At 35.1% G+C, this 25,429-nt stretch overlaps 1 protein-coding gene across 32 annotated transcripts in view; it reads right to left on the bottom strand.

Annotated features, from left to right (window-relative positions):
• Nucleotides 1-25,429, bottom strand: part of VPS13B (vacuolar protein sorting 13 homolog B) — an 869,944-nt gene that overhangs the window by 500,784 nt on the left and 343,731 nt on the right. For all 32 annotated transcript variants that reach the window (XR_008667630.2, XM_031013639.3, XM_055348088.2 and 29 more), the window contains exon 20: nt 2,012-2,121. Coding sequence is in view for 31 of the 32 variants with exons in the window: in XM_031013639.3 (XP_030869499.3) it covers nt 2,012-2,121 (110 nt within the window). In the remaining variant the exon portion in view is untranslated. The remainder of the gene's footprint in view (nt 1-2,011; nt 2,122-25,429) is intronic.

Below are 25,429 nucleotides of genomic sequence, written 5' to 3'. Positions count from 1 at the left end.
GGCACGTGATTGCATATTCATTTTAAAAGTTATAATTTTTTAAAAAGTTAAAAATCAAAATATTTTAATATGCTTGGTATCAATTAAATGAATGTCTAATTTACTTAAGCTGCTAGAACACTCTACTTGACCTTCAGGGATATGTATGGTACACTGGAAATAACTGTATCACTTAGAGAATAACCAATCAAGAATTTACAATGAAAATTTTTCCCAACTGGTTACTGCCATTAGTCTAACTTCTGTATCACCCATTCTCTATATTCTGCTAGAGTAAACTTTCTAAAATCCAGCTCTGTTTATACCAATTTCCTATAGCTCCTCTTTACCCTTCAAAGTGAAGTCTCAAATACCTAGGACTACAAATTCAAAATTTTTTTTCAGAAATTGGTTTCCAATTTCTCCTAGTCTCTACAAGAACACTTGACTCCATTCTGGAACCACTGAAGTCTCTTTCTTGCCATGCTTTTGCATCTTCTTTGCCTTTGCTCAAACAGTTCAGTCTAAAACAACCTTCTCTGTCTGTCTCACTCCTAGAATACTCAGCTTAGTTGTTAATTCCTCCTTTTCACACACTACCCTGGTTGTGAGAACTATTCCTCTTGTTTTCACATAATCCTGGACATACATCTACATAGTTAATTACTAAAAATGGCATTACTATATCCCTTAAGATTCTCAAATACATTAAATACTCTCAGAGGGAGGGATATTCTCACCTATGACTTTTATTTCTGTGGCCATGGTGTATAGCATACTGCCTTATATTCTGTAACTACTCATTAAAAGGAAAAATGGGGACAGGTATGGCAGAAGTTTCAAATAAAATTAGGACAAAGTGAAGAAAAACCTTTAAAAGGTGCTCCTTAGATAGTACTATTTGTTAAACTTTTTAATTCTTACATAATTATAAAATTGTGTATTCTTCTCCCATCAACTAGCTTGAAGTTACTTCAGAAAAACAATACAAAACTATTCCAAATAGGATATTGCAAAATTATACTTAAGTTGATGGGAAATTATAATTCAATAAAGCACGAATTTGGCCTCAAAAATTCTTAGTTCTGTCATTTACTTAAAGCTGTGTGACTATACGTAAATGAATCTCAATAAGCATCAGTTTCTTCATCTTTAAAACGAAAATAATAAAACTGTCAGAACTATGTTTAAGTATTCTAGAAACTATAATTGCCTACTTACTACTTTGTAATTTATACCTTTTTAAACAAACATATATTCCAACCTTTTTTGCACCAACCATCCCAATCCCAGGATTAGGTATTCGATGCATGTTTGTTGAAAAAACCTAAATATGACAAGGAAATGTAGAGATAAAAATAAAAGCTGGTCAGACGCTGTGGCTCATACCTGCAATCCCAGCATTTTGGGAGGCTGAGGTGGGTACATCACTTGAAGTCAGGAGTTCAAGACCAGCCTGGCCAACAGGTGAAACCCTGTCTCTACTAAAAATACAAAAATTAGCTGGGCATGGTGGCACATGCCTGTAATCCCAGCTACTTGGGAGGCTGAGGCACAAGAATCACTTGAACTCAGGAGGTAGTCCCGAGAGAATCACTTGAACCAGGGAGTGGGCCGAGATCACGCCACTGCACTTCAGCCTGGGAGGCAGAGTGAAACTGTGTCTCAAAACAAAACAAACAAACAAGCCAACATTCATTTACTGAGCAATTCTTATGTATTGCGCACCATGAGAATGGACATGTAGACACTATGAAAGAATGAAGACTGGTGAAATAGGACTCCTAAACTAGTTTCTGTTTTGTAAGCCATTGTACAGAAAGCCCCTTTAATAATCAAAGAAACTTTATATTGACATGCAATTTCTCATAAAAAAATAAGGGAACGGAATTGTTTTAAAGGGGTAAGGTGGAGAGACAAAGGAAATCTAGTACATTCGTTAAAAAAGAATCCATCAAAAGACATATATAATTCTACTAAAAGAATAAGAAAAATATTTGTTAAGAGAAAAAATTATTTAAAAATCTCTTACCTGTTGCATATGTCTACTTGTTCGTTTCTGAGGCTGATAGATGAGCCACGTATATAAGATTGGGTCAATATTAACTGCTAGTCCTTGTATACTGCAAAGAAGTACAGCACCTAAAAGACAAGATTTTTAAATTGTTACATAATTCCTCATAAAAACCAATAAGCTATTTGTCACTTTACACCATGTAGGATAGCTATGACATAACAGACAAACAGTAACAAGCGTTGGAAAGGATGTGGAGGAATGCAAACCCTGATACATTGCTGGTAGGAATGTAAACTGGTACACCCACTTTGGAAAATACTATGGCATAACTGGGTCATACTGTAACTATATGTCTTTTTGAGGAAATGTGGGCACCGAAAACTTATGCCCACACAAAAACTTGTATTCAAATGCTCATATCAGCATAATTCGTAACAGCCAAAAAGTGAAATCAATATAAATTTCCATGAGTTGATGAATAAACAAAATGTGGTATTTCCATACAATGGAAAAGTATTTATCCATAAAAAGAAATGAAGTACTGATACATGCTACAGCACTGATGAATCTTAAAAACATTATATTAAGTGAAATAAGCCTGACAAAGAAAACATATATTTTAGAATTCCACTTATATGAAAGTGCCAGAAGAGGCAAAAACAGAGAGACAAAAAGCAGATTTGTGGTTACCAGGGCCTGTGAGAGGGGAGAGTAGAAATAACTGCTAAGAGCTATGTGGTTTGAGAGTGATAAAAATATTCCGAAATTAGAAAATGATTGTACAACCTGGTGAATATACTATAAAACATTGAATCACACAATATAAAATAATTGTATGGAAAGTGAATTACATCTCATTAAAAGTACATTTGTCCATAAAATATAATAATAAGCTCAACTTTTTAGGAAAAGAACAATTTTTATATTGGCCCTGAAAATGGAATACTTTAGGTAAAATATTCCTAAATAACTTTTTCATTATATTAAAAAATTGATTCATGATTTGAAAGAAGGTATTATAATCATTCAAAAAATCATTAAAAATTACAACTTTTAATGTTCAAAAGCAAAGAGAAAGGGCAGCCTAGATTAAATGCAGGCCAACATTCTGACATAAAACACAAAGCGGAAGTGTAACAGGCTGCAATTCCAACCAACTAACTAACCTATTTTTGTCCCTTTCTGATGAAAAGTAGTTTGAATAGAACTTACCTAAAGCAGAGTATACAATTCTCAATTTATGTGCAGGTTATATACATCTGTAAATAAGTTTCTGTAATTGTACATATATTTTAATACAAATATTATTAGCTCCACTAGGATATATGAAACATAAGGGAAGGGATATTTGTCAATTTTGTTATCAGCCAAACCCGTAGCATATAGGAAATATGCCATCATACTGAATGCGGAAAAGCTGATGCATTCCCCTTGAAAACTGGCACAAAACAAGATGCCCTCTCTCACCACTGCTATCAGACACAGTACTGGAAATCCTGGCCAGAGCAATCAGGAAAGAGAGAGAAATAAAGGCTATCCAGATAGGAAGAGAGAAAGCCAAACTATCTTTGCAGACAACATGAAAATATGTATCTAGAAAATACCATAGTTTTGGCCTAAAAACTCCTTAAGCTGATAAGGAACTTCAGTGAAGTCTTAGGATACAAATTCAACATACAAAAATCATTAGCATTCCTATACACTAACAACTGTCAAGTTGAGAGCCAAATCAGGAATGCAATCCATTCACATTTGCCAAAAAAAGAATCAAATTCTTACGAAGACAGTTAACCAGGGAGGTGAAAGATCCCTACAATGAGAACTATAAAACATGCTCAAAGAGATGACAGAAACAAATGGAAAAACATTCCACGCTCATGGATAGGAAGAATCAATATCATTAAAAGGGCCATTCTGTCCAAAGCAATTTACAGATTCAATGCTGTTCCTATCAAACTACCAATGACACTCTTCACAGAACTAGAAAAAACTATTTTAAAATTCATATGAAATGAAAAAAGAGCTTGAGTAGTCAAGGCAATCCTAAGCTAAAAGAACAAAGCTGGAGGCATCACATTACCCAATTTCAATCTATACTACAAGACTATAGTAACCAAAACAGCATGACGCCTTTACAAAAGCAGACACATAAACCAATGGAACAGAATAGACAGCCAAGAAAAAAGACCGCACACCTACAACTATCTTATCTTCAACAAACCCGAAAAAAACAGGCAATGGGGAAAAGGATTCCCTACACAATAAATGGTGCTGGAATTGGCTACCCATAAGCAAATAATTGAAACTGGACCTCTTCCTTAGACCATATACAAAAATCAACCCAAGGTGGATCAAAGACTTAAATAAAAACTCAAAACTATAAAAATCCTAGAAGACAATGTAGATAACCATTCTGGACACAGGAACAGGCAAAGATTTCATGATGACAATGCCATAATGGGAATGGCATGGGAGAAAATGCCAGAATGGGAGAAAATTTTTACAAACTCTGCATCTGACCAAGATCTAATATTCAGCATCTATAAGGAACATAAAGAAATCAACAAGAAAAAAAAAAAAGCAAGTCCATTAAAAAGTGGGCAAAGGACATGAACAGACACTTTTCAAAAGAAGATATACATATGGCCAACAAGCATATGAAAAAAAGCTCAACATCATTGATCATTAGAGAAATGCAAATCAAAACCACAATGAGATGCCATCTCACACCAGATAGATTATTAAAACGTCAAAAAATAACAGATGTTGGCAAGATTGTGGTGAAAAGGCAATACTTATACACTGTTGGTGGAAGTGTAAATTAGTTCAACCATTGTGGAAAACAGTGTGGTGATTCCTCAAAGAGCTAAAAACAGAACTGCAATTCAATCCAGCCACCCCATTACAAGGTATATACCCAAAACCATATAAATGATTCTACCATAAAGACACATGCAAACGTATGTTCCCCGCAGCACTATTCACAATAGCAAAGACATGGAATCAACCTAAATGCCCATCAATGGCAGACTGGATAATGGAAATGTGTTACATATACACCATGGAATACTATGCAGCCATAAAAAAGAACAAGATCATGTCCTTTGCAGGAACATGGATAAAGCTGGAGGCCATTATCCTTAGCAAACTAATGCAGGAACAGAAAACAAAATACCACATGTTCTCACTTATTAGTGGCAGCTAAATGATGAGAACACATGGACACATAGAGGAGAAAAACAGACGTTGGGGCCTATCAGAGGGTGGAGGGTGAAGGGTTGGAGAAGGGAGAGGATCAGATAAAAATAACCATTGGTTTATTTTTTAGTACCTGGGTGGTAATATAATCTGCACAATAAATCCCCATGACACAAGCTTACCTATATTATAAACAGGTATTGTATCCCTGAACCTAAAATAAGTCTTTTTTTTTAAAAAAAAAAAAAAAGAAAGAAAAAGTATCTGCCTGATGGTAGGGGGCTAAAAAAAGTATATGTCAGAATAAACCATAGCTGGTTCTCAGGATAACTGAAAATAGTACATTTGTTCTATAATGTTATAGATTATTTAAATTGGGAAAATTAGTATTAATAACAAGCCCTATGAAAACTGATATATAAAAAGACAGATAAAAGGATGAAGGAAAAAAATAAGAGAAAAAGAAATTTATCCTTTTTTCAAAGCTTTCCACAGAATCTTTAAATAACCAAAATTTGCTATGCATACTCCTATTCTACCATGTAGTTCCATTTTTTCCATGGTCCCAGAACCAGTATAAATCCTTAGGCAGCATGCTCAGACAACAAAAGCATGTGTCCTCCCAAGGACCAATATGTGTACTGTTGAGCAATGATTCACTCAAGCAGATGTCAGAAAAGAAAGACACAGAAAAGCTAAACACAAGATGATTGCAAAATGGGAGTCATAATTAAAGTCAACTGAAAATCCAATTTAATATATAATATACAATTTAACATATATTTCTTACTTTCATAGATTGCAAATTTCTCATAAGGACCTAAATTCTTCTACTTCCCAAGCATCACTTATACACAGAATAAAGGTATAAAAATACTATATTAAGAGAAATAAATAGGACTTTCCCAATATGATATCCAGTTTTCAAACAATTCTAGCAGCTCTACTACAGCAAAGACTGTCATGTCCACAGACTAACAAGAATAAAGTAGTATGATATATACAGTAAGATTTAATTTGCACTGTATTCTTATTTTATAACAACTCATTCTCCCAAGAAAGTTACTATGTAAGAAAGAGAATTTTCCCCCAATATGAAAAATTGTTTATTAAGACCTTTTGATTTTAAAGCAATTAACTGAACAAGATTTAGAGAATTTAAAAGGTTTATTTAAATTCAGGAATATATAATTCAATCTCAAGGGTTAAAAGATCTTTCTAAAACCTACATAGATAAATAAAATTAAAATTAGATTTAAATTACTATGAATTTCTTTCTGTCAAATAAGCCCCTTAAACTGTAATTTGTTCTATAACTAATATCACATAAATACCATATATAATACAATAAAGAAAGCATTCACCAAAAGAAAAGTGAATTACATGAAGAAAGAAGACTTTGGATTCAGAAGACAAAAGATCTAACTGAGGAGAAAAGTGATGGGAATTCCAACGCTTACAACAGTGACTTAGTCACAGGTACACAGAAAGCTTAGTAACAACAAAAACACAATTATTAAATACAAGGAAATCAAATGTTGTAAAGGAAAGAATAGCTAATCATAAGATACAACACAACTGTGATGTGAATAGTGTTAATAAATGGAATGATATAAATTCTGAAATAATGAATAAACAATGTAATCAATCAAATTTAGGATATAATAATATTGGGAGTATGAGCAAATAAGAACATGTGATGAAGGTTGGAGAAAGTGAAAGATAGCCAATTATTAATTTCCACAGTAAGAAGTCAATAAATAATGCTCCAAAATGAATATTCAGGAAAAACCAAGAAAAGTTATGTTATTTTAAAATACAGAAATAAACACCAAAATAATTCCTGAAAATTTGTGAAACTAGTAACAGCTAGAAAAGGAAACATTAAAAAATAAGTTCTGTTGCCCCCCCGCCCATCCGCCAAAAAAAAATGTAACTGGGATTCTGAAACTTGGGACACCAGGAAAGAGAGATAGATGAGCCTTAGACTTTCTTGTGAAGACCAACAGTCCCCAGTCTTTTTGGCACCAGGAACTGGTTTTGTGGAAGACAATTTTTCCACGGATTTGGGGGGTGGAGGAATGGTTTCAGGATGAAACCATTCCACCTCAGATCATCAGGCATTAATTCAATTCTCATAAAAAGCATGCACAATCTAGATCCCTTGTATGCACAATTCATAATAGGGTTTGCGTTCCTTTGAGAATCTAATGCTGCCAATGATCTGACAGTAGGCAGAGCTCAGGTGGTAATGCTTGCTTGCCTGCTGCTCACCTCCTTTTGTGTGGCCCAGTTCATAACAAGCCATGGAATGGAACTGGTCCATGGCCCAGAGGTTAAGGACCTTAGCTCTAGACATGAGAAAAAAGCAGAAAAAAAGTTGTCTCTTTGAGAAAGTCTCCAATTCATTGTTATGTGACACGCACAAATTATGATCTGTCATTTATGTTTCCCATAACAAAAAAATCAGCAAGAAGTGCAGAAAACAAACCACTGTTAATAAGAGTAAAAAATATTAATGAATAAAACATTTAGATCCTCAAGCACTGAAGGTATTAGAATACAGAATATGAAACAGCTATGTATTGTTGCGGGAAGTCAGGGACCCCGAATGGAAGGACCTGCTGAAACCCTGACGGAAGAACATAAATTGTGAAGATTTCATGGACATTTGTTAGTTCTCCAAATTAATACTTTTATAATTTCTTACGCCTGTCTTTACTGAAATCTCTGAACATAAATTGTGAAGATTTCATGGACATTTATCACTTCCCCAATCAATACTCTTATAATTTCCTATACCTGTCTTTACTTTAATCTCTTAATCTCATCATCTTCATAAGCTGAGGATGTATGTCACCTCAGGACTCTGTGATGATTGCTTTAACTGCACAAATTGTTTGTAAAGCATGTGTGTTTGAACAATATGAAATCTGGGCACCTTAAGAACAGGAAAACAGCGATTTTCAGGGAACAAGGGAGATAGCCTTAAAGTCTGGCTGCCTGTGGGCCGGGCAGGACAGAGCCATATTTCTCTTATTACCAAAAACGGGTAAGAGAAATATCGCTGAATTATTTCCCCAGTAAGGAATATTAATAATTAACAGCCTTGGGAAAAGAATGCATTCTGGGGGGGGGGGGCCTCTAAAATGGGCGCTCTGGGGGTGTCCGCCTTATGCAGTTGCAGGTAAGGGATGAAACACGCCCTGGCCTCCTGCAGCGCCCCCAGGCTTGCTAGGATTAGGAAATTCCAGCCTGGCGAATTCTAGTCAGACTGGTTCTCTCCTCTTGAACCCTGTTAAGATGTTTATCAATGACAATGAGTGCACAGCGGGACACGGAATTTCATTAGTAATTCTAGTTTCACCCTGACCTTGTGATCTCACCCTGACCTTCTGCCTTGTGATCTTTTGTTGCCCTTGAACCATGTGATCTCTGTGACCCACACCCTATTCATACACTCCCTCCCCTTTGAAAATTGCTAATAAAGACTTGCTGGTTTTACAGCTCAGGGGGCATCACAGAACCTGCCAACATGTGATGTCTCCCCTGGACACCCAGCTTTAATATTTCTCTCTTTTGTACCCTTTCCCTTTATTTCTCAGACCAGCCGACACTTAGGGAAAATAGGAAAGAACCTACGTTGAATTATCAGGGGCTGGTTCCCCTGATAATGTATAAAATGTTTAAAAACACATTTATGAAATCATGAAGATAAACTATGAGAAAGCATCAGCAACAAGTAGATTTTAAAGAAAAATGAAAATCATAGAAATGACAAATTGTTGAAGTACAAAACTCACTAAACATGTTAAAAAGCACATTAGATGCAGTTGAAGAGAGAATTAAGGAAATGGAAGATACATAACAAGATAGTTTAGGATGTAACCCCAGATTGAAAAATAATGAAACTTTTAAAATGAAGTTAGAGATAGAGAGGTCTGAGTGAGAAGACATAGCATATGTCTTATTGGACTCGAGAGAGATAATAGAGAATGGGGAAGAGGCAATATGGTTTTAAAAAAAGGTAATGGCTGAATATTTTACAGAAATGTTGAAAGATAGTAAACCTTAAATCTAGGAGGCCCAATAAACCCTAAACTGGATAATTAAAATAAATCTACACTAAGCAAAAAAAGAAGTTGTAAACAAGTGAAGATAAAGAGAAGATCAGAAAAGTACTCAAAAAGATAGATCACCTGAGGAAAGAATTTATAAAAGCAAATAAATTTATGACCAACTTCTCAGCCAACAGTAAATGATATTCATTATATAATTTTAATTCAATACTTACATATATGTTACCTATTTTTATACATACCTAATGTTACATTGAAAAAACAGTAAAGAAAGAAAAAAGATATTGAGTTGATTTTTTAAATAACTCAGGATTATGTTCTTTTAGATTATGCATCTAAGTACAGGCCATATTATATACTATATAATTTTTAATTATGATGAAAAAATTTCAAAACCTAGTAAACAAAATGGCATATAAATTAAATGTATGCAAACTGGACAGGATGCAAGTATGTTAAGAAATTACAGATATCCTCCATATTGTACAAATTACTACAAAAGTCTTTTCAGATATGTCTAAAACTAAATGTGTTCAATGAATTTTCAAACAAATTCTCAACATGTGATTGGGACACCATTTTATTTGAGATTTTAGAGAGAGAAAATGGAAAACAAATATAATAAATATTTTCAAATGGAAAATTAAACTTGGAGGTCTTATTTTATTATAATTAAGAAGTTAAAAATACTTCACCAACCTATGTAAGCTATATGATTACATTATACCAAAAATGACCTCATGACTTATAGCCAGCCTTAAAATTTATGAATGTTATAGATGATAAAAGAGGGTAATTCATTGATTTAACATCAATTTGGCTGACATTACAATTTAGAGATAATGTTCTCTTTAATTTAGAGAGAGATTTTCATCATATACTCAATTCACAAGATACCAACCTTTAAAAATAGCACACAAGTTCTAACATATAAATATCTGGGTAATTAGTTTGATATTGAGTTGACACAGACCAGATCCACCATAGATCACTAAAATTTGGCAGTATTTTATTCTGTTTAATTTTAGCCTGGGAGACAACTAATGAGAAAAGTGTGGTTTACTGCTCTCCTCGCTGCCCAAATGGCTCACTTATCCACATTCTACTCAGGCTTCACCCATTAGTTAAATCAGGGTGCCACTGTCATTTGCAGTTACACCCTATGCTGAAGAATGAGAGCTGAAATAAGAGTTAGAAACCAAAGATGCACAGTATTAAAATTAAACATACATGCCTCTTGGCAGCTATAGAAGCTTGCCAGCCAATGATACTGTCCTATAATATATCAAGTTATATTAGGAAAAAGTATCCTGTGTTTTTTCTTAAACCAATGAACGAGACAAAAAAACACAAAGATTAATTTACATCTAAGTTGTTAAAACTCACTATTTTTCTACTAAGCAGCTATAGTAAAGAAATTTGTAGATTTGTATAGCTCCTAAGAAATTATGTGCTACTCTAATTTTTAAAGAATAATTTGGATAATTTTGGCTAAACAGTTAAGAAAACAACAAAAATAAAAGAAAGAAGAATCACTACTTCAAAAACAAAGGTAACATATAAAGGCAAGAGGGGAATCAGAGACTAAGAAATGCAAGAGCAGGGATGAGCTGCCAACTACTAGCAACTTTATCTAGGGGAATTGTCAAATTTAGTATAAATCAATCATAAGATTTGTAGCTTATGTATGTATGGTACAATACATACATGTATGGTATGTGCGTATGGTAGCTCATTACTTCCTCTTCTCGTAGGATGTAGAAAATTGCAAGGGAATTCTATCCCATTGTAGCAACAACGAGCCACGTAATCTATCAAAGCTTTTCAACATTCATCAGAGCAGAGTTCCTAAGGGAATCCAATGAATAAAAACTATAAAAGTCAAAGGTCTCTTATAGGAGAGAAGAAATGATAGTGGCTATAATTCTTGGCAGAGTAGGATAAGGAGAAGAAAGTTGATAAGAAGAAAATAACTGCAGTTTTAAAAAAATGTCAAAAGACCCAGTTGGGGGATGCATGATAGTTTAGAATCACTGAGAACTCTAGACACAGGGGATCCCACCCACTTGCCATCTATTTTCCACAGGTGTCAATCAATTGTTCATGAGAATGACAAGAAGCAGGGCTGGAGAGATGAGAAAGACCCCCGCTGAAGTGCAGGCCCATAGATACGAATAAAGTCTGAGTGCGAAGCAGGAGAATGAAAAGAAATCTCACGTGTACTCTAAACCTTAAACTGAGTACCAGGAAGGGCAATCTGTGTCTGGCAGAAAGAAAGAAGCACTAAGAGAGATACCTCCCTAAGGCACAAGTGAACAAGGCATGTGGAATTCTGAAGGTGTATCAGGAGAACTAAGCAGAAACTACAAACCATACAAAAACAAAGATCCTAATCTTGCTCTCAAAAAACACAGGGTCCTGTAGTGAACTTAATATAAATTTTAAAAGAATAAGATATAGCTCAAGTATGGAATAAAAGCCAAAGACCAGACCCAACGGAACTATACTAATGTCATGACAAAAGAAGAGGCATGTATTTTTGTGGACATAAACATTATTTATCATAGGCTCCATTCTCTTTATACACAACATTTGACATTACATTAAAAACTACTGTGAAATATAAAAAAGCCAGAAGAAATAACTCATTATAAAAAGAGGAAACAATCAATACACCAGTCCCAGAAGTGGCCCAGATATTGGAATTATCAAACAAGGACTTTAAAACAACTCTAATAATAATATAGATGTCAAATAATTAAAAAGGGTAGGTAATATGTTTGAATTGAAGGGAAATTTTAGCAGAGAGAAAGTATAAAAAAGAGTGAAATGAAAATATTAGATTTTTAAAAATATAATATCAGAGGTGAAAAACGATTTCCCAAACTGACATATATCAACCAATAGATTAAAAAAGCTCAGCAAACCCCAAGAAGAATAAATAAAAAGAAACCAGATCTAGATATATCATCATCAGATAGCAGAAAACCAAACACAGAAAAAAATTTTAAATCATCCAGAAGAAAAAAAAAAGACACATACAATACATATAAGGAAATCATGATAAGGATAATTTCTCATCAGAAATAATGGTGGCCAGAAAATAATAGAATTTTTTAAATGTTAAAAAATTCAACCTAGATTTCTATACCCATTGAAAATGTCCTTCAAAGATGAAGACAAAATAAAAATGACAGAATTTGTCTTCAGAAAATTTGTGCTACAATAAACTATAAGATAAATGCTTTAGATTAAAAGGAAATTATACTAGATATAAACTTAATTCTACCGAAGGAATGAAGAACAAAGGGTAAATATGTTCGTAAAAACAGAAGAGTTCCTTTTGTTACTTTTTTGAAGCAGGGTCTCACTCTGTTGCCCAGGCTGGAGTGTAATGGCATGATCACAGCTCACTGTAGCCTCGATCTCCCATCTTCAAGTGATCCTCCCATCTCAGGCTCAGGGGTGCCACCATACCCGGCTATTTTTATTTTATATTTTTTGCAGAGATGATGTTTCACTATGTTGCCCAGGCTGGTGTTGAACTCCTGAGCTCAAGTGATCCTTCCACCTCAGCCTCCCAAAGTGCTGAGATTATAGGCGTGAGCCACAGTGCTCGGCCGAAGTTAACATTTTATCTCCTTCTATCTGACTTATGTGTCTTATTTCTCATTTGTCACAGAATCCACCAGGAAGATGTAATGGTAACCTCAAACCATGAGTCAGTAATTAATACTTTAAGATGTTCCAAAGTTGTCCTCTGACTTTATAATCACAATATAAACTACTAAAATAATAAAGGTAATTATAGACAGCTTTGACAATGAAAAGCTCAGAACTTCTTTTTCTTTTTTTTTTTTTTTAATTTTACTTCAAGTTGTGGGATACATGTGCAAAACGCAGGTTTGTTACATAGGTATACATGTGCCATGGTGGTCTGCTGCACCTATCAACCCATCGTGTAGATCTTAAGCCCTGCATGCATTAGGTATTTGTCCTAATGCTCACTATCCCATTGCCCCCCACCTCCCAACAGGTGCCGGTGTGTGATGTTGTCCTCCATGTCCATGGGTTCTCATTTTTCAACTCCCACTTATGAGTGAGAACATGCAGTGTTTGGTTTTCTGTTCCTGTGTTAGTTTGTTCAGAATGATGGCTTCCAGCTTCATTCATATCCCTGCAAAGGACATGAACTCATTCTTTTTTGTGGCTGCATAGTATTCCACGGTGTACATGGGCCACATTTTCTTAATCCAGTCTATCACTGATGGGCATTTGGATGGGTTACAAGTCTTTCCTATTGTAAATAGTGCTGCAATAAACATATGTGTGCATGTGTCTTTATAGTAGAATGATTCATAATCCTTTGGGTATATACCCAGTAATGGGATTGCAAGGTCAAATGGTATTTCTGGTTCTAGATCCTTGAGGAATCGCCACGCTGTCGTCCATGATGGTTGAACTAATTTACACTCCTGCCAACTGTGTAAAAGTGTTCCTATTTCTCCACAGCCTCGCCAGCATCTGTTGTTTCCTGACTTTTTAAAGATCGCCATTCTAACTGGTGTGAGATGGTATCTCACTGTGGTTTTGATTTGCATTTCCCTAATGACCAATGATGATGAACTTTTTTTCACATGTTTGTTGGCCACATAAATGTCTTCTTTTGAGAAGTGTCTGTTCATATCCCTCACCCACTTTTTGATGGGGTTATTTGTTTTTTCTCTTGTAAATATGTTTAAGTTCCTTGTAGATTCTGAATATTAGACCTTTGTCAGATGAGTAGATTGCAAAAAATTTCTCCCATTCTGTAGGCTGCTCGTTCACTCTGATGATAGTTTCTTTTGCTGTGCAGAAGTTCTTTAGCTTGATTAGATCCCATTTGTTGATTTTGGCTTTTGTTGCCATTGCTTTTGGTGTTTTAGTCATGAAGTCTTTGCCCATGCCTTCATCCTGAATGGTACTGCCTACGTTTTCTTCTAGGGTTTTTATGATTTTGGGTTTTACATCTAAGTCTTTAATCCATCTTGAGTTAATTTTTGTATAAGGTGTAAGGAAGAGGTCGAGTTTCTGTTTTCTGCATATGGCTAGGAATACAACTTACAAAGGATGTGAAGGACCTTTTCAAGGAGAACTACAAACCACTGCTCAAGGAAATAAGAGAGGACACAAACAAATGGAAAAAAATTTCATGCTCATGGACAGGAAGAATCAATATCGAAAATGGCCATACTGCCCAAAGTAATTTACAGACTCAGGGCTATTCCCATTAAGCTACCACTGACTTTCTTCGCAGAATTGGAAAAAACTACTTTAAAGTTCACATGGCACATATAGCCAAGACAATCCTAAGCAAAACGAACAAAGCTGGAGGCATCACGCTACCTGACTTCAAACTATACTACAAGGCTACAGTAACCAAAACAGCCTGGTACTGGTACCAAAACAAATATATAAACCCTTGGAACAGAACAGAGGCCTCAGATATAGCACCACACATGTACAACCATCTGATCTTCAACAAACCCAACAAAAACAAGCAATGGGAAAAGGATTCCCTATTTAATAAATGGCGCATCTATAAAGTTAATACCTTTTCACTAATTCCATTTCCAGAAATCTATGCTAAGGAAATAAATTGCTTAATATTAAAAATTTCCCATAGAACCATCTAAAGGTCCAAAACTGAGGACTGGTTCAACAAACTGTGGTGTTAGCCATGTAACAAAATGGTAGTAGTCTTTTAAAGATACTTGTGAAGAATATGTGATAATGATAACATTCTTGTGACATTAACAGAGATTTTAAATACAATTTAATAAAGGTCAAATAAGTATCAGTAGAATAAAAACCTAGAAGGATATATGTTTAAAAAAATTTTAAGTGGTTTCTGATTTGGTGGTGAGTTATTTTTCTTCTGCTTTCCATATTTTAATATTCCAAAGCCTATTTACTAAAGATATAATTACTTTTATAATAAAAACTTAAGGTTGGGCACAGCAGGTCACATCTGTAATCCCAGCACTTTGGGAGGTCGAGATGGGCGGATGACTTGAGTCTAGGAGTTCGAGACCAGCCTGGCCAAAATGGTGAATCACCATCTCTATTAAAAATACAAAAATTAGTCGGGCATGGTGGTACACGCCTGTAGTCCCAGCTACTTGGGAGGCTGAGGCAGGAGTATCACTTGAACTCTGGAGGCGGATGTTGCCATGAGATGAGATTGCGCCACTGCACTTGAGCCTGGGTGACAGAGTGAGACTCCATCTCAAAAAAAAAAAAAAAAAAAAAAAAAGACCTTCACTAAATATATGTAGACATCTACAGATTTTATGCATTTAGAGGATAAATCAGATTAAGTTATTCTTCTGCCTAAACACTGCTTTACCAATCTACTTTAAATTAAATCCAAACTTCTCACCATAGCCTACAAAGCTGTATACAAGCTGATTCTCGCCTCTCTCTGAATTCTCATCCAGTGGCACTCTCCCTGTTGACCATACTCCAGCAACCCTTCAATATATCAAATTCTTTGCTGTCCCTTCAAGTTAGATCACTTCTCTATGATCTCTTCAGAGAGCCCTGTCTCTTAACACCCTATCAAATTAGGTTTTCCCATTCTTTTATATCACATTACCTTGTTTGTTATTAACATTTATAATAATGTAATTTTTTGCTTATTACCTCCTCAGATGGAATGCAAGCTCATATCAGAGACCATGTGTATTGTTCAAATTACATCCAATGCCAAGCACAGTGACTGGCACTTAAAAAATACAAAATCTGTTGAATAAATGTATAAATATATTATTATATCTGTCTTTAATTTTCCAAGCAGTTATTACAAAGTGTAGCTCCATTTCATCCAGAAGTAGGTATTGTAAAGTATGCTTCAAATCAAAGAATACTCCAAATATTACTCAATAAAAGACACACTGTGATTACTAATGACAGGTAAAACTGTTTTCTGGACTAGTTTCCAATGTTTCAGGGTAATACTATTTTATGTATGCTATTCCTTTAGTCTTTATTTGGATTATATAAAAATATAGAATCACTGGGGACACTGTAGAATCAGCAAAAAAGGAGGGAGAAGAAAAGGAAGTTTTATTAATCAATATTAACATTTTGCTATAGATGAAACTCCTCATATCTGATAACTTAAAACCCTAGTTATTTCAACATTGTAGCCCATGAAGTTAGTATCCCCAACGAGTATATATTCTAAAAACAACTGCTTTATCTTTTATGAAGAGCCTTTTCCTGTGTCATTTTTCCTGTGTCAAAGTAGATGATAGTCTCAAGCATTCCTTTCCCCTTGTCCCAGACAACCCTAACTCTCCAGGTAAGCCTAAATTGTTTCTTATTCCAGTTCTGTGTGGGCTTCCACCAGTTCTACACAGGACAACCTGACAGAACCCAGACTCGTGCCCACTGCCTCACAATCACATATAGTTTATTGGGATTATCAATCAAGGTGTTTTTTACTCCTATGCCTTGCGGATATGTATGTGGCTTAAACCAGGTGTCATAAATTGGTCTTACTTGCCTATTTAAATCTATATATATTTCATTTTATCCTATGCATATAATTCGGTCGACATAACAATCCTCTTCCTTCCCTCTCCCTTTCTTTCATTCTTTAACTAACATTTATGTTCAAATTATTGTGCTAGCGACTCAAGGTTCAAAGATGAGTAAAGGAAAATAGCATTCTCAAGGAATCTTGTGGTGATAGTGGGAAAGAGGAACAGCAATAAACAATTATAAAATAAGGGATAGGTACAACTTTAAAACTATGGAAAGGGTAGGGTTAACATGCCTCACAATGAAAGGAAAAGGGACACAGAACAAACGATTTTTAAGTAGAGTCCTAAAGAAGGAGAAGGATTCTGCCAATCATACAAGAAGCAGGAAAGAAAATCACAGAAATAGACACCACCTTGTGCAACAACATGGAAATAAGGAAAAGTATGATACGTTCAGGAACATGAGTAGTTTTAAAAGGATGGAGCAAAAATACATAGAGAATATGGCTAGATCATGAATGCCCATTCTAGGGAGTTAATCTTTTATTCTGGGAGCATGAAATACAACTAAAGACTTAAATACACCTGGGGAAAAATAAAATCTCAAATGTACATTTAAGGAAAATAAAAATGAATGGAGCATGGACTATGGATTGGGGGATTTGGGGTACAAAATAGGTAAACACTATTTAGCACCACTACTTTTAAAATTATTTAAGGCATTTGGGACAAAAATCACAAAGGCATGACCTGAGATAGTAAAAGTCAGATTGAAAAGAGTAACAGATTTCTAAAAATATTTTATTTTAGAGACAGAAATAAGATTCTATAACTAAATAGATTTAAGATACAGAAAGAAATAGTTTGAAGCACTGAGAGGATACAATGGTACAATCATTTATGAAATGGACTAAAAAAATGAATTTGAAGAGAAAGATGAAGATGGTAATTTGGGAAATTAGAGACATTTATGGGACATCTTTACCCATGTAAACACATTGAGAAGCATTTAAAATACATAAGCTAACATTGTGTGTGTGTTGGGGTAGGGGGGACTCCCAGAGCTAGAACTGCAACTGAACTACAGGGAAGAAAGCAGTTAGGCTAATCAAATTATAAGAGAAACCTGAAAAGGAAATTAAGGAATGGTCAAAAGGACAGAATCAGGATACAAAAACTATGGCTATCATATGTCTCTTTCTTCAGCATTTTCAAGAGAATGGTCCAAGCACCAAATGCTAATAAAATTAGGCTTTTAAAAACATTTGATTTTATGAAAAGAACAATAGTCTTCTTACTGAGGTTTTATTTCCCTTGGTTCTCTTTCTTTCCCAATAATTAACAATAGTCTTAGAACTAAATCTCCTTGGAGTGGCATGGTTCATCTCCCTTCCCCAATCCCTTTAAAAATGGAACCAAATGGTCGGGTGCGGTGGCTCACGCCTGTAATCCCAGCACTTTGGGTGGCCGAGGTGGGTGTATCACCTGAGGTCACCTGAGGTCAGGAGTTCGAAACCAGCCTGGCCAACATGGCGAAACCCTGTCTCTACTAAAAACACAAAAATTAGCTGAGCATGGTGGCATACGCCTGTAATCCCAGCTACTCGGGAGACTGAGGCAGGAGAACAGCTTGAACCCAGGAGGTTTAAGACAGGCTATTTGAAAATACACACCCAGAGGAGACAAAAGAAAAAAGAGAAGAGTAAAGCACATCTATCTACAAGATCTAGAAAATAAATTCAAAAGGTCAAATCTAAGAGTTATTTGCCTTAAAGTGGAGGCAGGGAGAGATACAGGTGTAGAAAGTTTACTCAAAAGGATAGTAACGGAGGACTTCCCAAACCCAGAGTAAGATATCAATATTCAGGTATAAGAGGTTTACAGAACACCAACCAGATTTGACCCAAAGAAGACAATCTTATGAAATTTAATCAAACTCTTAAAAGTCAAGGATGAAGAAAGGATCCTAAAAGCAATAGAAAAGAAACAAACAAACTTACAAGGGAGCTCCAATATGTCTGGCAGCAGACTTTTCAGTGGAAACTACAGACCAGGAGAGAGTGACACGAAATATTTAAAGTTCTGAAGGGAAAAACCTTTTACCCTAGAATAGTATATCCTGTGAAAATATCATTCAAACATGAAGGAGAAATAAAGACTTACCCAAACAAACACAATCTGAGAGATTTCATCAACACCAGACCTGTCCTAAAAGAAATGCTAAAGGAATTTCTTCAATCGGAAAGAAAAGGACATTAAGCAATAAGAAAACATCTGAAGGTACAAAACTCTCTGGTAACAGTAAGCACACAGAAAAAACACAGAATACTGTAATGCTGTAATTGTGGTGTACAAACTACTCTTAAGTAGAAAGACTAAAAGATGAACCAATCTAGGACAATAACTACAATAACTTTTCAAGACATTGACAGTACAATAAGATATACATAGAAAAAACAAAAAGTTAAAAAGCAAGGGGGTAAAGTTAATGTGTAGAGTTTTTGTTAGTTTTCATTTTTCTTGATTGCTTGTTTGTTTATGCAAGCAGTGATAAGCTGTCATCAGTTTAAAATAATGTGTTATAAGATAGTACTTGCATGCCTCAAAGTAACATTAAATCAAAAAACATACAACAGATAACACAAAAAATAAAAGCAAGAAATTAAATAATACCATCACAGAAAATTAACTTCCCTAAAAAAAAGACAGGAAAATAGAAAAGAAGGAAGACCACAAAACAATTGAGAAAACAATAAGAAACGGCAGAAGAAAGTCTTTACTTATCAATAATAACACTGAATATAAATGGACTAACCTGTACAATCAAAAGACATAGAGTGGCTGAATGGATTAAAAAAAAAGAAAACAAGACCCAGTGATCTATTGCCTACAGAAACACACTTCACCCATAAAGACACTCAAATACAAAATAAAGGGGTGGAAAAAGAAATTCCATGCAAATGGAAACCAAAAAAGTGTGGGAGTAGCTATACTATATCAGACAAAATACATTTCAAGGCAAACAATTTAAGAGACAAAGGTCATTATATAATGATATATGGTAAATTCAGGAAGGGGATATAATTGTAAATTTTAATATACCAAACACTGGAGCATCCAGATATATAAAGCAAATATTATTAGAGCTAGAAAGATAGACTTCAACACAATAAAAGGTAGAGACTTCAACACCCGACTTTCAGCACTGGAGAGATCTGTCAGAAAGAAAATCAACAAAGAAACATCAGATTTAACCTGCACTGTAGACCAAATGGACCTAATAGATATTTACAAAACATTTCATTCAATGGCGACAGAATACAAATTCTTCTCTTTAGCATATGGATCTTTCTCAAGGATAAATCACATGTTAGGTCACAAAACAAGTCTTAAAACATTAAAAAAAAAACAATAAAAAACCTGAGATAATATCAAGCATCTCCTCTGACCATGGTGGAATAAAACTACAAATCAGTAACAAGAGGAACATGGGAACATATGAAAATTAAACAATATGTCCCTGAATGACCAGTAGATCAATAAAGAAATTAAGGAGAAAATTGGAGGGCTGGGCATGGTGGCTCACGCCTATAATTCCAGCACTTTGGGAGGCTGAGGGGGGCGGATCACAAGGTCAGGATTTCGAGACCAGCCTGGCCAATATGGTGAAACCCCATCTCTACTAAAAATACAAAAATTAGCCATGCGTGGTGGTGTGCACCTGTAGTCCCAGCTACTCGGGAGGCTGAGGGAGAAGAATCGCTTGAACCCGGGAGGCAGAGGTTGCAGTGAGCCGAGATCGTGCCACTGCACTCCAGCCTGGGCGACGGAGTGAGACTCCGCCTCAAAAAAAAAAAAAAGAAGAAGAAGAAGAAGAAGAAAATTGGAAAATTTCTTGAAACAAATAATAATGGAAACAGCATACCAAAACAGCAAAAGCAGTACTAAGGGGGAGTTTATAACTAAGTTTATAGCTATAAACAAATACATCAAAAATAAGAAAAACTTCAAATAAACAACCTAATGATATATCTTAAATAACTGGAAAAGCAAGAGCAAGCAAATCTGAAATCAGTAGAATAAAAGAAATAATAAAGATCAGAGCAGAAATAAATGAAATTGAAATGAAGAAAATACAAAAGATCAATGAAATAAAATTGATTTTTTGAAAAGGTAAACAAAATTGACAAAATTTTAGCCAGTTAAAGAAAAAAAAAAGATAAGATACAAATAAAATCAAAGATGAAAAAGGAGACATTACAACCAATACCACAGAAATTCAAAGGATCATTAGTGGCTACTATCAGCAACTATATAACAATAAATTAGAAAATCTAGAAGAAATGGATAAATTCCTCGTTACATGTAACCTACCAAGACTGAAGCATGAAGAAATACAAAACCTGAACCAACCAATAGCAAGTAATGAGATCAAACCTGTAACAAAAAGTCTCCTAGCAAAGAAAAGTCTAGAACCAAATGGCTTGACTGCTGAATTCTACCAAATATTAAAAGAAAAACTAATACCAATCCTACTCAAACTATTTTCAATAATAGAGAAGGTAATACTTCCAAACTCATTCTACGAGGCAAGTATTACCCTGATCCCAAAAACCAGACAAAGACACATCAAAAAAAGAAAACTACGACGGGCGCAGTGGCTCTCACTTGTAATCCCAGCGCTTTGGGAGGCCGAGGCAGGGGGATTGCTTCAAGCCATGAGTTCAAGACCAGCCTGAGCAATATGGCGAAACCCTGTCTCTACTAAAAATACGAAAATTAGTTGTGCATGGTAGCACATGTCTGTAGTCCCAGCTACTTGGGAAGCTGAGGTGGGAGGGTCACTTGAGCCTGGAAGGTCAAGGCTGCAGTGAGCCATGAGCATGTCACTGCACACCAGCCTGGGTGACAGAGTGAGACCTTGTCTCAAAAACAAAAAAAAAAAAAAAAAGAAAACTACGGGACAATATCTATAACGAATATTGATGCAAAAATCCTCAACAAAATAATAGCAAACCAAATTCAGCAATACAGCAATACACTTAAAAAAAGCATTCATCATGACCAAGTGGGATTTATCCTGGGTATGCAAGTATGGTTCAACATATGCAAATCAACTAATGTGATACATCATATCAACAGAATTAAGGAGAAAACCATATGATCATTTCAACTGATTTTGAAAAAGCATTTGATAAAATTCAACATTCTTCCTGATAAAAATCCTCAAAAGACAGAGTACAGAAGGAACATACCTCAACATAATAAAAGCCATATATAACAGACCCACAGCTAGTATCATACTGAATGGGGAAAATCGGAAAGCCCTTCCTCTGAGAACTGGAACATGACAAGGGTACCCACTTCACTACTATTATTCCACAGAGTTCTGGAAGTCCTAGCTGAGCAATTAGACAAGGGAAAGAAATAAAAGGCATCCAAATTGGAAAGAAACAAGTTAAATTATCATTGTTTGCAGATGATATGATTTTATATTTGGAAAAGCCTAAGGATTCCACCAAAAAAACTATTAGAACTGATAAATTCAGTAAAGCTGCAGGATACAAAATCAACATACAAAAATCAGTAAGATTTCTATATGCCAAGAGCAAACAATCTTTGAAAAAGAAATCAAGAAAGTAATCCCATTTACAATAGCTACAAATAAAATAACTAGGAATAAATTTAACCAAGGAAGTGAAAGACCTCTACAATGAAAACTATAAAACACTGATGCAAGAAACTGAAGAAGACACAATAAAATAAAAATATATTTCATATTCATGGATTAGAAGAATCAATATTGTTAAAATGTCCATACTACCCAGAGCAATCTACATATTCATTGCAATCCCTATCAAAATACCAAAGACATTCTTCACAGAAAAACCAAAAAATTATCCTAAAAATAATATGGAATCAAAAACAGACCCAAAATGGCCAAACCAATTTTGAATAAAAAGAAAAAAATTGAACATTACCTCATTTCAAGTTTTACTACAGAGTTACAGTAAACAAAATAACATGGCACAGGCATAAAAACAGACATAGACAAATAGAACAGAATAGAGAACCCAGAAACAAATCCATCCATCTACAGTGAACTCATTTTCAACAACAGTGCCAAGAACACGTATTGGGGAAAGGACAATCTCTTCAATGAATGGTGCTGGGAAAACTAGATATCCATAGGCATAAGAATAAAACTAGACCCCATCCCTCTATCTCTTGCCATATGCAAAAATCAAATCCAAGTGGATTAAAGACTTAAATCTAAGACCTCAAACCACGAAACTACTAAAAGTAATCACTGAGAAAACTCTCCAAAACATTGGTCTGAGCAGAGATTTCTTGAGTAATACACCACAAGCAAAAATCGACAAAGCGGGTCACATCAAGTTAAAACACTTCTGTACAGCAAAGGAAACAATCGACAAAGTGAAGAAACAACACACAAAATGGGAGAAAATGTTTGCAAACTACTCATCTGACAAGGGATTAATAACCAGAGTAGACATGTCTCAAAAGAAGACATACAAATGTTAAATATAGAGCTACCATACTATCCAAGAATCCCACTGCTAGGTATAAACCCAAAGGAAAGGAAATCAGTGTATGAAGAGATATCTACACTCCCATGTTTGTTGCAGCACTGTTCACAATAGCCAAGATTTGGAAGCAACCTAAATGGCCATCAGCAGATGAACAGATTTTTAAAATGTGATGCATACACACAATGGAGAGGCATTTAAAACCTAAATGCCCTGAATAGGTTTTAGGAAAGACACTTTATTTTAAATGTTCCTCTTTACTCATACTACATTTCCAATGGAGACCTTCTAATTCAAATAAGACCATTTTTCCCTTACTTCATCATTTATATTGAATCTGCCCTCAATTATTCAATCATTAACTAAATTAACATTTATTAGTTATCCACTATAATAGAAACTAAAGGCATAAAGACAAATTAGGCTGGGCGCGGTGTCCCACGCTTGTAATCCCAGCACTTTGGGAGGCCAAGACAGGAGGATCACGAGGTCAGGAGATCAAGACCATCCTGGCTAACACAGTGAAACCCGGTCTCTACTAAAAATACAAAAAAAATTAGCAGGTGTGGTGGCGGGCACCTGTAGTTCCAGCTACTCAGGAGGCTGAGGCAGGAGAATGGCATGAACCTGGGAGGCGGAGCTTGCAGTGAGCCAGATTGTGCCACTGCACTCCAGCCTGGGCGACAGAGCGAGACTCCGTCTCAAAAAAAAAAAAAAAAAAGACAAATTAAAATATAATAGCTGCCCTTATCAACATTTATTTAGTAAAAACAACAAAGTAAATGAATGTCCTAGTCATGGTCAAAGTTTAATGGAAACAGAGAGGAGCAGAAGACTTTGGAGTCAAAGGTGTGTGCCCATATCTGGCACTGATTGTTGTGTATTCTTGACCAAATCACTTCACTGCAGATTTCTTAAATGTAAAATGAGACTAACACCACGTAACTTGTAGGGTTGTTATGAAGACTGAATGAGACATTTATAACATGCCTATTACACAGTAGGAACTTAAAAAGTAATAGCTACTCCATCATTATTATCATAATCATCATAATCTTAGATAAAAAATTACATGGAGACCTAAAAATAGTTCTGCCTTCAGCTTTCCTATACAGGCATCATGTTCCAGCACTAAAAGTTTGTTGAATTATCTGGCTAAGGTAACCAATCCTACAAAACAATCTTCCAAGAGAAAGACAAAGAGGAGAAAAGACTCAGTGTGTCCTGTGCACAAGGAGAGGCAGTGCTCTGGTAGGCACATTCAAAAAATGAAAACCTAGTAGGGTTAAAATAATAGGCAAGAGTGGGGTATAATTTAATCAAGCTGGTCTTTATAGCAGGTCTTTAAGGACACTGGCTTCTATATATGCCTAAAGGAAGCCATACAAAATGTTTCTACTTTCCTGCTAAAGCAGCAGAGTTGAGTAGTTTCAAAAAAGACCATTCAAAGACCATGCCACAAAGCCTAAAAAATTATCTGGTCTTTTATTAAAAATTTGCCAACTCCTGATATGACAAGGTGTGGTTTCTTAGCCTAAAAACTGAGAGGCACTGAACACCTATCAGTTCCTCAATAATGCAGGTGAGTGTCTAATGAATTTTCCAGTGAGACTCTGATAAGATCATTCTGATTCTCTTCTAATGATAATTCCAAGTAACAGCCATTATTTATCCAGTGCTTATTACCATGTGCCAGGTATTATCTTCATTTTACAGATTAGGAAACTGAGGATCATTGAGACGTGGTAACATGTTCAAAGTTACTATACATATCAAGTCAATCCCAGTGTTGTCTCCCCTAAAGCCTGTGGGCATAAGCAGTACTGCCTGGTAAAAGAGAACAGAAAAGAACGGATTGAGAGTGATGATTTCCCTCAAAGGACAATAATATCCTATAGTGATGTAAATAATGATGCAATAATAAATATTTTATTTATAGAAATCAAAACCAATATCCCTGAAAGAATATATAATCTACCCAAGAAAACCTTTTGAAAATGACTAAGAACTTAACTTACATATCATAATTATCTTCCATTGTTAATTCCCTTACTTCTGTCAGTGGCACCACAATTC

Source organism: Gorilla gorilla, chromosome 7 (assembly GCF_029281585.2).
Source record: "Gorilla gorilla gorilla isolate KB3781 chromosome 7, NHGRI_mGorGor1-v2.1_pri, whole genome shotgun sequence".
Classification (NCBI taxonomy): Eukaryota; Metazoa; Chordata; class Mammalia; order Primates; family Hominidae; genus Gorilla; species Gorilla gorilla.
Note: the sequence above shows the minus strand (reverse complement) of the source record. Positions and strands in the feature narration are given on the sequence as shown.